General features: G+C 36.6%; 2 protein-coding genes across 2 annotated transcripts; one reads left to right on the forward strand and one right to left on the reverse strand.

Moving 5' to 3' along the window:
• Window positions 1–3,687: 3,687 nt before the first annotated feature.
• On the reverse strand, window positions 3,688–5,627 carry LOC131946373 (uncharacterized). The gene is made up of 2 exons (XM_059307089.1): window positions 5,172–5,627; window positions 3,688–4,140 (listed from the first exon to the last, which is right to left on the reverse strand). The coding sequence occupies exons 1-2, from the start codon at window positions 5,574–5,576 to the stop codon at window positions 3,784–3,786; spliced, it is 762 nt and encodes a 253-aa protein (XP_059163072.1). The 5' UTR covers window positions 5,577–5,627; the 3' UTR covers window positions 3,688–3,783.
• Window positions 5,628–6,889: 1,262 nt separating this feature from the next.
• On the forward strand, window positions 6,890–8,822 carry LOC131946346 (uncharacterized). Its single transcript, XM_059307051.1, has 2 exons — window positions 6,890–7,345; window positions 8,419–8,822. Exons 1-2 carry the CDS (start codon window positions 6,941–6,943, stop codon window positions 8,773–8,775), a joined length of 762 nt encoding a protein of 253 aa, XP_059163034.1. The 5' UTR covers window positions 6,890–6,940; the 3' UTR covers window positions 8,776–8,822.
• Window positions 8,823–14,227: the final 5,405 nt, after the last annotated feature.

Consider the following 14,227-nt stretch of genomic DNA (forward strand, 5'->3'; position numbering starts at 1 on the left):
TAGCTGGATAGATAGAGTAATAGATATATAGACATGAATATTTTTTTTCTACACATAACAGTCTCGTTAAGAAATTCAATAACATATGTATAAATTCTCAGCCTCCTTAAAGCTAAGAGGTTTAAAATCAATATCGAAGTGAAACATTTAAGAATTTTCCATTAGAACTGTGAATCTCAGCTTGATGAGATGCATAGAAATGTCCTCAAGCTAGAGGCATAGATCTACGTCACATCACCACGTTAGAATGCAGAGTGTAGGAATTGTCTTAATATTTATATTGTATCGATGAATTCTATCAAACGTACGTCAAAATACAACAAAGAACGGTCCTTAAAATAATTGCAATGCATGTGTAGTTTGAATATTGTATAAAAATGTTTTCCAGAGGCTCAGCGATTAGAAGTGTGTAGTTGAGAAAGCATGCACAGAAAAGTAGAAAAGAGTGCTGTGCGGTTTCTCTTACAGGAGAGAATAAAACAGGTCCTGTTTTAAATGGAAGAGTAGTAATTAAGTACATGCAGATTTCTGTTATAAACTGTTGAAAGATTTTTCCATTTCAATATAAATAATGCATACACAAGGCAACGAACTCGTATATTTTGTTAAATAAATAGAATAATTTAAAATGTTGGCATCTTGGATACTGTTTCTTAGACTTTGTGTTTGATTTTATAACGCTGGACATCGTACTCCGAACGTGTCAACTCAGCTCCGTCGAGTACCTGCATTAAGTTCGGAGTTGTAGACAACTAGGTCCTACGTGTATAACTTTACTTTTTTGTCCAGCAAACGCTGACATTACCTGACATGAGGTAACTATGACACTGAGAAATTTTACACCGTGAGAAGGCTTGTAGGGCCAGACAACTCAGCTGTTTAGAACCAGGTACTCTTTAGAGCTGAAACTACTCGGACGTTGAGGTGACTGAAATTAGTACTTACCGACAGATCACTGATTTTTTAATGGCATTTAGCCTGATACATTTGTATTGCTGATGTTTACTCTCTCTCTATTCTCTCTCTCCCTCTCTCTCTCTCTCTCTCTCTCTCTCTCTCTCTCTCTTTCTCTCCTCTCTCTTGATCTTCTTTCACTATTCTCTCTCTCTCTCTCGTTTTTCCTTAGTCTACAATTTAAGCTTTGAGTGCTTTCTAATGTGTTTATTTGGCCTACACTGTACATCGTTCTGCCATTTACACCGGCTCTGATTTCCATCTTTACACGACGTTATGTAAATGAGAACAGAAGCCACTAAACGGTTCGTACTTTCCAACATCACAACAGCTTTCTCTCGCTCTATAGCTGATATTGATCTTGATGATAAGCTAACCGAATATAAGGATAATATTTGCTGTAAATAATCGTCGATAAATAATGCTTTACATTAATAGTAAGATAAACACAATATTTGTCTTCAATTAGCTGATATTATAATCTTCTGTTTATGTGGACAAGCGCGAAGCTAGAGTTGGTAAAGTTTGTTACACATAAAATGTATTATTTAAAAGAGTGTAGTAAGTTTGTCATTAATTTAGATTCAATTAAATTACATGCGTTTTATTGTTTTAAATGTTATATAAATTGTATATGTGTAAAAAAAAATGTCGACACATAGGCCTAGTTTTTATGGTTGTTGGTTAATACTAAATAAGCAACTGTAGCTACAATACAGTTCAATGTTAACACCAATGTAGTTAGTACTTCGTCCGTTATGTTGGTGACTTCAAAGGTTTATTTGATGTTAATATAAGGCATTTCTGAAAGGACAATCGATTTTTTAACCTAGATTTAACACAGTCAACAGAATGTACTGTTATGTGTTAAAGTTGCTGGATGTTTTATATAAGAACACTTTTAATGTTAGATCGTGTATTGATTATCCTGTCATCATTGATTTTACATAACTCTTTACATAACAACACACACAACGTTTGCGTGTGTTACACGCTAGAGAAATGTATTAGCATCAGGCAAGCTTGTGAAAAGTAGAGAGCCATTTTCTTTCAAACAAGGAATGTTAACAATTTCAAGCCCATGATGTCTTGGTAGAAGGTTCAAATTCCGGATTTCTGCATGATTTCTGGAGCTCTGCGTAATGCAGTGGGTGCCACTTACCATGGTGAAAACTTAGGCAGCATCCCATTGCAACATTTCACTTCACATCATTGACTCACCAGATCTAGAAATACGGGGTCAAGGCCATTTAAAAAACGGTAGCATAACAATCTGTCGACTAGATTGGATTACCAATGTCCCTGGACAGAAGGAAGTGGTTTTTAATTTTAGGCAAAACCTCTCTTTCTATAGGGTCAGCCATTCCACGTCCAAGTCAGTCGTGCAACCCCCCCCCCCCCCCCATTCACTAGTAGCATGTTGCACCGACAACAAGGGTTGTGACTCGACCAGTAGGTAGACAATAGCGAATGACAAGTTGACCAGCACCCTATTACTCACACATGGGCTAGTGGTGTCCTGAGCGTGTTGTCGCTGGGCTATCCCGTACATAGAGTGGAATGACAGACTTTTGCTATCTTGAAAGACTTGTTAGCGACCTGCGAACTCGCGACCAAACCTTCCATTAGACAACCTTGTCTCTTAGCGTTAAGTGATTGGCCTAGTCAGTACTAGACAAAGAGAACATCAGAACTTAATCCAATTTTCAACACTGAGTGCCCAGCCTTCATTTTTAGCTTACTAGAATATAGGTTTAGTAAGGTTTAACAAAACTAAATTATTTTTTTTTACTTTTTAGTGCATTTGTACATTTGTGATTTTTCGTTTGTGATTTGTGACTTTAATAAAAACCCGTTTTCATTAAAATAAGTATTTTTTATGTGTGTTTTTTTTTTCTTCACTGCTTTGGAAGGGATTAAGTATGCGTCATATGAGCCGTTGACTCCGATTTCAACCTGCCTTTATTTTTGGATTTGCTTCCATAGCCCTTTTCCAACAAAGAACACAAGACAGCAGTTGTTTGATTTTAGCCTCATCTGCCCAGGGGTTCGAACTCGGGACTTTTTCGGCTCAACCAAGAACTTAACCGACCCGACCACACACACCTTCTGCGTTCCAGATAATTATTAAATAATTTCCCGCGTTATTAATAATCCTGAGATCTACAGGCAATTCTCTTCACAATGGTAAACATTGTTGTTCTGGATGCAGCAACCCGGAGTGTTTGTTGTTTAAGCACAAAATGACACAGGTCCACCGTCGCCAACAGCTGTAATTCAACGTAAAACAAATAATGATTTTGGGGGCTAATGGGGAGGGGGGAGGTTATATTCACCCCTACCCCTCCGTCTACGCCACTGCCTTCAATATAAACATATTGAAAACAAAGAAGTAGATATCTTCAATATTTAACGTATCAATCAAATGTTCCGATTTATTAAAATTTAGATTTTACACTATCTTATACGGCATTTATGTTCTGAAATAAAACAGAATTACGACTTAAAACTTTTGCAACTTTTCGAATTAAAGAATATTTAACAATATAATATGGTGGGCGCTACAGCATTTTAAAGAAAAAGAACAATAAGACTTGTGTGGTACTTTACTGTTCAAAAAGAATTTTAAAAAAATATATGCTTTTCATTTTATGAAACCTATTTAATTAGCATATTTTAATTAATTACAAATGATTAAATTCCACATATTTTCTCCCTGTCCGTCTGGCAAATATATTTCAGGTTCAGTACTTCGGGAGAAAGGTCTTTACGGTTTCTGGTCTTTTTCAAGCAGGCAGTCCAAAAAACTGTGTCCGATGATGAGACAATTTAAACGCTAAATCTGGTGATAGACGGTCCATAAAGTTGCACGGCGTCTACCGTTGTCAAAGGCAGGGCGTAGGTCATGTTACAGCACAAAGCCTCGTTGACGTAGATCAGGAACCTGTCCAGTGTGGCCAGCACAAAGATTCGGAGACTCTGGTTCAGCGGGGAGATGGACATGGTCGTCTTTTTAGGCGAGCTCCAGACAGTCTTGACTCTGGAATACAGCAGGACGTCGAGAGAATCTGTAGTACTGACCGGCAGGAACCTGGCGTTGAGGTGGATGTCTTTGCAGGAAATGTTGAGACAGATGAAGAGCCTGGTGGTGTCGCTGTAGGTCGCAGGAGTCACAGTTGCATGTACCTAAGATAAACAAGACGTTGAGCAGCACACGTGGGATCAAATTATGTGATCTTAAATATAGATTGGCCATGTTATAATTATGTATGCCTTTTCATAGATGGGCACAAAAGTTTGGAATTCGATTTGGGGAAATTTAGATTTGGCCCAATTACAATTCTTAAGACACGATAGATGGCGCAAAAATGGATATTCATGATTTAGTTGTAGATGTAGATGTAGATGTAGATGTAGAAGTAGATGTAGATGTAGATGTAGATGTAGATGTAGATGTAGATGTAGATGTAGATGTAGATGTAGATGTAGATGTAGATGTAGATGTAGATGTAGATGTAGATGTAGATGTAGATGTAGATGTAGATGTAGATGTAGATGTAGATGTAGATGTAGATGTAGATGTAGATGTAGATGTAGATGTAGATGTAGATGTAGATGTAGATGTAGATGTAGATGTAGATGTAGATGTAGATGTAGATGTAGATGTAGATGTAGATGTAGATGTAGATGTAGATGTAGATGTAGATGTAGATGTAGATGTAGATGTAGATGTAGATGTAGATGTAGATGTAGATGTAGATGTAGATGTAGATGTAGATGTAGATGTAGATGTAGATGTAGATGTAGATGTAGATGTAGATGTAGATGTAGATGTAGATGTAGATGTAGATGTAGATGTAGATGTAGATGTAGATGTAGATGTAGATGTAGATGTAGATGTAGATGTAGATGTAGATGTGGACGTGGACGTGGAAGTGGACGTGGACGTGGACGTAGACGTAGACGTAGACGTAGACGTAGACGTAGACGTAGACGTAGACGTCGATGTCGACGTCGAAGTTGATGTTGATGTTGATGTTGATGTTGATGTTGATGTTGAATGTTGATGTTAATGTTAATGTAGATGTTGATTTTGATGTAGATATTGATTTTGATGTTGATTTTGATGTTGAATGTTGATACTGATGCTGATGCTAATGTTGATGTTGATGTTGATGTTGATGTACTCTAGAAATACCTGAATCATTAAGACTTACCACAGAGCCGTTTAGTAAACCTGTAAGATTTCCAAAATAAATACCAGACGTAAAGTTCTGGGCAGGAGTAGCCCTTCGTAAGAAAAATACCGAGTCCTGGGAATTAAAGCCGAGAGACGTCGCTTCCTTACCAGTGCACCAGTAGCACAGGTGATCAGCCCACCTGTAGATGTAGGTGTAACGGGCTTTATAGGCTAAATATGTTCTAGCACAGTTCAACACTGAATACACCTTTTCTACCTTGGATGCGTTCGGATAACATCCACCTAGACTCAGACCTCGGAAATCGTCGATCAAAGCGCTGCATTGTGCTTCTCCCCCGAACAGACTGTAACAGGAGCTTATGTTCCAGGTCAAGGTTGGGACTGTTACAGATAAAACCAGAACACAAACTGTCACAAACATGTTTGTGAAATACCAGGTTACTTCTGGTCTGTTGCTCGCACAGTGCTGCCACCAAAGGCTACCCCAGGACTAACCTTTCTCTGAAACGTCCTATAAATAGATCTTAATCCCACCAATGGGAAAGAGCTTAGCGAGTTTTTTAAAAACGTGAGAGCTAGTTTATTGATATTTCAGATTTGCTTTAGCCGCTCCAATTATTATTCCCGGTTGTGTTCGATAAAAAAATGTCTATTGAAATGGAACTGAGTTTGATACGATGTAAAACCTGAGAGACGCTCAGATTCATTGATTGTTCAACTCGAAAGAATTTTTCGTTTCTCTTTAATTGGGGAAAATAAAATCATAAAAAGCGATCAATAGTTCGATATCTTAGTCATGTAGATCAGTATTGGCAGTCCAACAAATACATTACATTACATGCTACAACACAGACGGCGGCAGTTAATGTAGATGTTTCAAAGGTGTGAACATTTAAAATGTAGTATCTTACATATATGTAAACCCATGCTGTTCTATTTTAAATTAAATAGCAGTGGGTATTTTTATTTAGATTGATTAGCATTTTTGGACTTAAAATTATGCGAAGTTCTCTTAATAAAATATTTCGATTGTAAGATGTTTTGAGAACTAGTCTGTTTGCCATGGGATATCTCTAACGTTGGGATATCCCTAATTTTGGGATATCTCTAGCCTTGGGATATCTCTGGCCTTGGGATAGTTAAAATAATAGGGTTGAAGTGATTTAAAAAATAAATAAAAAACTTTGTCCTAAACACAAAATATAACAGAAGTCACGTTTTAACTTCCACCTCCTCTACCCTCACCCACCCCTATTCCCTCCATATATGTACATAAATGTATATCTTACATATATGTAAGATACTACATTTTAAATGTTCACACCTTTGAAACATCTACATTAACTGCCGCCGTCTGTGTTGTAGCATGTAATGTAATGTATTTGTTGGACTGCCAATACTGATCTACATGACTAAGATATCGAACTATTGATCGCTTTTTATGATTTTATTTTCCCCAATTAAAGAGAAACGAAAAATTCTTTCGAGTTGAACAATCAATGAATCTGAGCGTCTCTCAGGTTTTACATCGTATCAAACTCAGTTCCATTTCAATAGACATTTTTTTATCGAACACAACCGGGAATAATAATTGGAGCGGCTAAAGCAAATCTGAAATATCAATAAACTAGCTCTCACGTTTTTAAAAAACTCGCTAAGCTCTTTCCCATTGGTGGGATTAAGATCTATTTATAGGACGTTTCAGAGAAAGGTTAGTCCTGGGGTAGCCTTTGGTGGCAGCACTGTGCGAGCAACAGACCAGAAGTAACCTGGTATTTCACAAACATGTTTGTGACAGTTTGTGTTCTGGTTTTATCTGTAACAGTCCCAACCTTGACCTGGAACATAAGCTCCTGTTACAGTCTGTTCGGGGGAGAAGCACAATGCAGCGCTTTGATCGACGATTTCCGAGGTCTGAGTCTAGGTGGATGTTATCCGAACGCATCCAAGGTAGAAAAGGTGTATTCAGTGTTGAACTGTGCTAGAACATATTTAGCCTATAAAGCCCGTTACACCTACATCTACAGGTGGGCTGATCACCTGTGCTACTGGTGCACTGGTAAGGAAGCGACGTCTCTCGGCTTTAATTCCCAGGACTCGGTATTTTTCTTACGAAGGGCTACTCCTGCCCAGAACTTTACGTCTGGTATTTATTTTGGAAATCTTACAGGTTTACTAAACGGCTCTGTGGTAAGTCTTAATGATTCAGGTATTTCTAGAGTACATCAACATCAACATCAACATCAACATTAGCATCAGCATCAGTATCAACATTCAACATCAAAATCAACATCAAAATCAATATCTACATCAAAATCAACATCTACATTAACATTAACATCAACATTCAACATCAACATCAACATCAACATCAACATCAACATCAACTTCGACGTCGACATCGACGTCTACGTCTACGTCTACGTCTACGTCTACGTCTACGTCTACGTCTACGTCTACGTCCACGTCCACGTCCACGTCCACGTCCACGTCCACATCTACATCTACATCTACATCTACATCTACATCTACATCTACATCTACATCTACATCTACATCTACATCTACATCTACATCTACATCTACATCTACATCTACATCTACATCTACATCTACATCTACATCTACATCTACATCTACATCTACATCTACATCTACATCTACATCTACATCTACATCTACATCTACATCTACATCTACATCTACATCTACATCTACATCTACATCTACATCTACATCTACATCTACATCTACATCTACATCTACATCTACATCTACATCTACATCTACATCTACATCTACATCTACATCTACATCTACATCTACATCTACATCTACATCTACATCTACATCTACATCTACATCTACATCTACATCTACATCTACATCTACATCTACATCTACATCTACATCTACATCTACATCTACATCTACATCTACATCTACATCTACATCTACATCTACATCTACATCTACATCTACATCTACATCTACATCTACATCTACATCTACATCTACATCTACATCTACTTCTACATCTACATCTACATCTACATCTACAACTAAATCATGAATATCCATTTTTGCGCCATCTATCGTGTCTTAAGAATTGTAATTGGGCCAAATCTAAATTTCCCCAAATCGAATTCCAAACTTTTGTGCCCATCTATGAAAAGGCATACATAATTATAACATGGCCAATCTATATTTAAGATCACATAATTTGATCCCACGTGTGCTGCTCAACGTCTTGTTTATCTTAGGTACATGCAACTGTGACTCCTGCGACCTACAGCGACACCACCAGGCTCTTCATCTGTCTCAACATTTCCTGCAAAGACATCCACCTCAACGCCAGGTTCCTGCCGGTCAGTACTACAGATTCTCTCGACGTCCTGCTGTATTCCAGAGTCAAGACTGTCTGGAGCTCGCCTAAAAAGACGACCATGTCCATCTCCCCGCTGAACCAGAGTCTCCGAATCTTTGTGCTGGCCACACTGGACAGGTTCCTGATCTACGTCAACGAGGCTTTGTGCTGTAACATGACCTACGCCCTGCCTTTGACAACGGTAGACGCCGTGCAACTTTATGGACCGTCTATCACCAGATTTAGCGTTTAAATTGTCTCATCATCGGACACAGTTTTTTGGACTGCCTGCTTGAAAAAGACCAGAAACCGTAAAGACCTTAAAGACCTTTCTCCCGAAGTACTGAACCTGAAATATATTTGCCAGACGGACAGGGAGAAAATATGTGGAATTTAATCATTTGTAATTAATTAAAATATGCTAATTAAATAGGTTTCATAAAATGAAAAGCATATATTTTTTTAAAATTCTTTTTGAACAGTAAAGTACCACACAAGTCTTATTGTTCTTTTTCTTTAAAATGCTGTAGCGCCCACCATATTATATTGTTAAATATTCTTTAATTCGAAAAGTTGCAAAAGTTTTAAGTCGTAATTCTGTTTTATTTCAGAACATAAATGCCGTATAAGATAGTGTAAAATCTAAATTTTAATAAATCGGAACATTTGATTGATACGTTAAATATTGAAGATATCTACTTCTTTGTTTTCAATATGTTTATATTGAAGGCAGTGGCGTAGACGGAGGGGTAGGGGTGAATATAACCTCCCCCCTCCCCATTAGCCCCCAAAATCATTATTTGTTTTACGTTGAATTACAGCTGTTGGCGACGGTGGACCTGTGTCATTTTGTGCTTAAACAACAAACACTCCGGGTTGCTGCATCCAGAACAACAATGTTTACCATTGTGAAGAGAATTGCCTGTAGATCTCAGGATTATTAATAACGCGGGAAATTATTTAATAATTATCTGGAACGCAGAAGGTGTGTGTGGTCGGGTCGGTTAAGTTCTTGGTTGAGCCGAAAAAGTCCCGAGTTCGAACCCCTGGGCAGATGAGGCTAAAATCAAACAACTGCTGTCTTGTGTTCTTTGTTGGAAAAGGGCTATGGAAGCAAATCCAAAAATAAAGGCAGGTTGAAATCGGAGTCAACGGCTCATATGACGCATACTTAATCCCTTCCAAAGCAGTGAAGAAAAAAAAAACACACATAAAAAATACTTATTTTAATGAAAACGGGTTTTTATTAAAGTCACAAATCACAAACGAAAAATCACAAATGTACAAATGCACTAAAAAGTAAAAAAAAATAATTTAGTTTTGTTAAACCTTACTAAACCTATATTCTAGTAAGCTAAAAATGAAGGCTGGGCACTCAGTGTTGAAAATTGGATTAAGTTCTGATGTTCTCTTTGTCTAGTACTGACTAGGCCAATCACTTAACGCTAAGAGACAAGGTTGTCTAATGGAAGGTTTGGTCGCGAGTTCGCAGGTCGCTAACAAGTCTTTCAAGATAGCAAAAGTCTGTCATTCCACTCTATGTACGGGATAGCCCAGCGACAACACGCTCAGGACACCACTAGCCCATGTGTGAGTAATAGGGTGCTGGTCAACTTGTCATTCGCTATTGTCTACCTACTGGTCGAGTCACAACCCTTGTTGTCGGTGCAACATGCTACTAGTGAATGGGGGGGGGGGGGGGGTTGCACGACTGACTTGGACGTGGAATGGCTGACCCTATAGAAAGAGAGGTTTTGCCTAAAATTAAAAACCACTTCCTTCTGTCCAGGGACATTGGTAATCCAATCTAGTCGACAGATTGTTATGCTACCGTTTTTTAAATGGCCTTGACCCCGTATTTCTAGATCTGGTGAGTCAATGATGTGAAGTGAAATGTTGCAATGGGATGCTGCCTAAGTTTTCACCATGGTAAGTGGCACCCACTGCATTACGCAGAGCTCCAGAAATCATGCAGAAATCCGGAATTTGAACCTTCTACCAAGACATCATGGGCTTGAAATTGTTAACATTCCTTGTTTGAAAGAAAATGGCTCTCTACTTTTCACAAGCTTGCCTGATGCTAATACATTTCTCTAGCGTGTAACACACGCAAACGTTGTGTGTGTTGTTATGTAAAGAGTTATGTAAAATCAATGATGACAGGATAATCAATACACGATCTAACATTAAAAGTGTTCTTATATAAAACATCCAGCAACTTTAACACATAACAGTACATTCTGTTGACTGTGTTAAATCTAGGTTAAAAAATCGATTGTCCTTTCAGAAATGCCTTATATTAACATCAAATAAACCTTTGAAGTCACCAACATAACGGACGAAGTACTAACTACATTGGTGTTAACATTGAACTGTATTGTAGCTACAGTTGCTTATTTAGTATTAACCAACAACCATAAAAACTAGGCCTATGTGTCGACATTTTTTTTTACACATATACAATTTATATAACATTTAAAACAATAAAACGCATGTAATTTAATTGAATCTAAATTAATGACAAACTTACTACACTCTTTTAAATAATACATTTTATGTGTAACAAACTTTACCAACTCTAGCTTCGCGCTTGTCCACATAAACAGAAGATTATAATATCAGCTAATTGAAGACAAATATTGTGTTTATCTTACTATTAATGTAAAGCATTATTTATCGACGATTATTTACAGCAAATATTATCCTTATATTCGGTTAGCTTATCATCAAGATCAATATCAGCTATAGAGCGAGAGAAAGCTGTTGTGATGTTGGAAAGTACGAACCGTTTAGTGGCTTCTGTTCTCATTTACATAACGTCGTGTAAAGATGGAAATCAGAGCCGGTGTAAATGGCAGAACGATGTACAGTGTAGGCCAAATAAACACATTAGAAAGCACTCAAAGCTTAAATTGTAGACTAAGGAAAAACGAGAGAGAGAGAGAGAATAGTGAAAGAAGATCAAGAGAGAGGAGAGAGAGAGAGAGAGAGAGAGAGAGAGAGAGAGAGAGAGAGAGAGAGGAGAGAGAGAATAGAGAGAGAGTAAACATCAGCAATACAAATGTATCAGGCTAAATGCCATTAAAAAATCAGTGATCTGTCGGTAAGTACTAATTTCAGTCACCTCAACGTCCGAGTAGTTTCAGCTCTAAAGAGTACCTGGTTCTAAACAGCTGAGTTGTCTGGCCCTACAAGCCTTCTCACGGTGTAAAATTTCTCAGTGTCATAGTTACCTCATGTCAGGTAATGTCAGCGTTTGCTGGACAAAAAAGTAAAGTTATACACGTAGGACCTAGTTGTCTACAACTCCGAACTTAATGCAGGTACTCGACGGAGCTGAGTTGACACGTTCGGAGTACGATGTCCAGCGTTATAAAATCAAACACAAAGTCTAAGAAACAGTATCCAAGATGCCAACATTTTAAATTATTCTATTTATTTAACAAAATATACGAGTTCGTTGCCTTGTGTATGCATTATTTATATTGAAATGGAAAAATCTTTCAACAGTTTATAACAGAAATCTGCATGTACTTAATTACTACTCTTCCATTTAAAACAGGACCTGTTTTATTCTCTCCTGTAAGAGAAACCGCACAGCACTCTTTTCTACTTTTCTGTGCATGCTTTCTCAACTACACACTTCTAATCGCTGAGCCTCTGGAAAACATTTTTATACAATATTCAAACTACACATGCATTGCAATTATTTTAAGGACCGTTCTTTGTTGTATTTTGACGTACGTTTGATAGAATTCATCGATACAATATAAATATTAAGACAATTCCTACACTCTGCATTCTAACGTGGTGATGTGACGTAGATCTATGCCTCTAGCTTGAGGACATTTCTATGCATCTCATCAAGCTGAGATTCACAGTTCTAATGGAAAATTCTTAAATGTTTCACTTCGATATTGATTTTAAACCTCTTAGCTTTAAGGAGGCTGAGAATTTATACATATGTTATTGAATTTCTTAACGAGACTGTTATGTGTAGAAAAAAAATATTCATGTCTATATATCTATTACTCTATCTATCCAGCTATCACAGTCTTTATTTTTTGGGGCAGTTTTTATATTTATTTGTTTTTTAGTTTGAAATCATATTTTTTTAATGTAAACTAGTACTTTTCTTGAAACTGGTACATTCGCCTGGCCACCAAATGTATTTTTTGTTGATAATAATCAGGAGTTGGTTGCAACATTTTGTTAAGAATTTTATAACATCTCACTTTGCTGAAATATAGGTTAGGTGATATATCTAATATATAAAGCTCAATTCTGTATGTAAAAATACATATGTTTGTCGTTGACATACTTGGATGGATTAAAGTGTTAGATAATTAAAGTCCTTACGGTCTAAATTTATGAGTTAAAAAATTAATATTGAAAGTTTTGGGAAATAATTTTCATTTATCAAACTGAAAGTAATAATTTTCGGCATGTTCATTAAACACAAGTTTTAAAAAATATCATCTTTTACAAAAATTCTAATTATGTCTTTATTTAGTCCTATAGCACTTACTACCCTTCGATAAATTAGGAAAACACAATTACTTCCCTTTATGAAACCATTGCATTAGTGGAAAAGAATTTACTTTTTATTACTTTGTTTTGGTGTTGGGAAAAAAATAATTACATAATTAGCGGGGATTGATCAAGTGCAAATGTTGTAGGTATTTTACGGATAAGCTTGGAGTATTAAAATTGTTCATTAAATTGAAACAGGCGCGTTCGTTAAGTGAGTGCAAAAGACTATGAATAAGTTGGGGTACTATAGTCGTTTATTAAGCTAAAACCGGCGATTCCGTTGGGTTTGCGTTAGTGGTTGCGGTTTGATTTGGTTCGTTTTTGTTCTTTCTTTTTTCGTTTTTGTTTGTGTTTTTTTGTTTGAGTTTGTATTTGTGTTTTTGTTTGGTTTTGCGTTTGGATTTGGTTTGTTTTCGTTTGCTTTTTCGTTTTTTTGTGTGTTGTTATTGGTTTGTATTGGTGTTTGTGGTTGTGGTTGGGTTTGTTGTTAGGTTTTTGTTTTCGTTTGATATTTTGTTTGTTTTTTCTTTGTGTTTGTATTGGTGTTTCTGGTTGTGGTTGGGTTTGTTGTTAGGTTTTTGTTTTCGTTTGTATTTGTAATTGTGTTAGCGTTATGTTTGCGTTTTGTTGTTTTGGTTTTGGTTGGTTGTGGTTTGGGTGGGCAATGCCGGGTTTAAGATGATTACTAAACACACAGGTGATGGTTTTTAACAGAAAGGTTTTTCACAGAAGCCAGAGCAGGGCCTGGCCGGGACGGCTAGTCTTATATATATATATATATATATATATATATATATATATATATATATATATATATATATATATATATATATATATATATATATATATATATATATATATACATATTTACATATATTTATGTATGTGTATGTATGTCTTGAGAGGCCGTTTCTTGTGCTGACCACACACTAAGCTAATATTGTATTTTCAGATCGCATCAAACTCTGACTTTTATTCTCGATAGGCCACCTTTACAATAAATATATGTCAATTATTTTGTGCAAAAATATGGGAGCTAACAATTTATATTATCTTGCGTGTCAGGACATTTCGTTACGTCCCTTCTTATATATATATATATATTTTTAAATGTATCTCCTTACCGTACAACCATAGTTATATGGAAACAGCGGCAACAAAACATGTTATAT

Source organism: Physella acuta, unplaced genomic scaffold (assembly GCF_028476545.2).
Source record: "Physella acuta isolate Inbredline_101_S28 unplaced genomic scaffold, ASM2847654v3 ptg000555l, whole genome shotgun sequence".
NCBI classification, from domain to species: Eukaryota; Metazoa; Mollusca; class Gastropoda; family Physidae; genus Physella; species Physella acuta.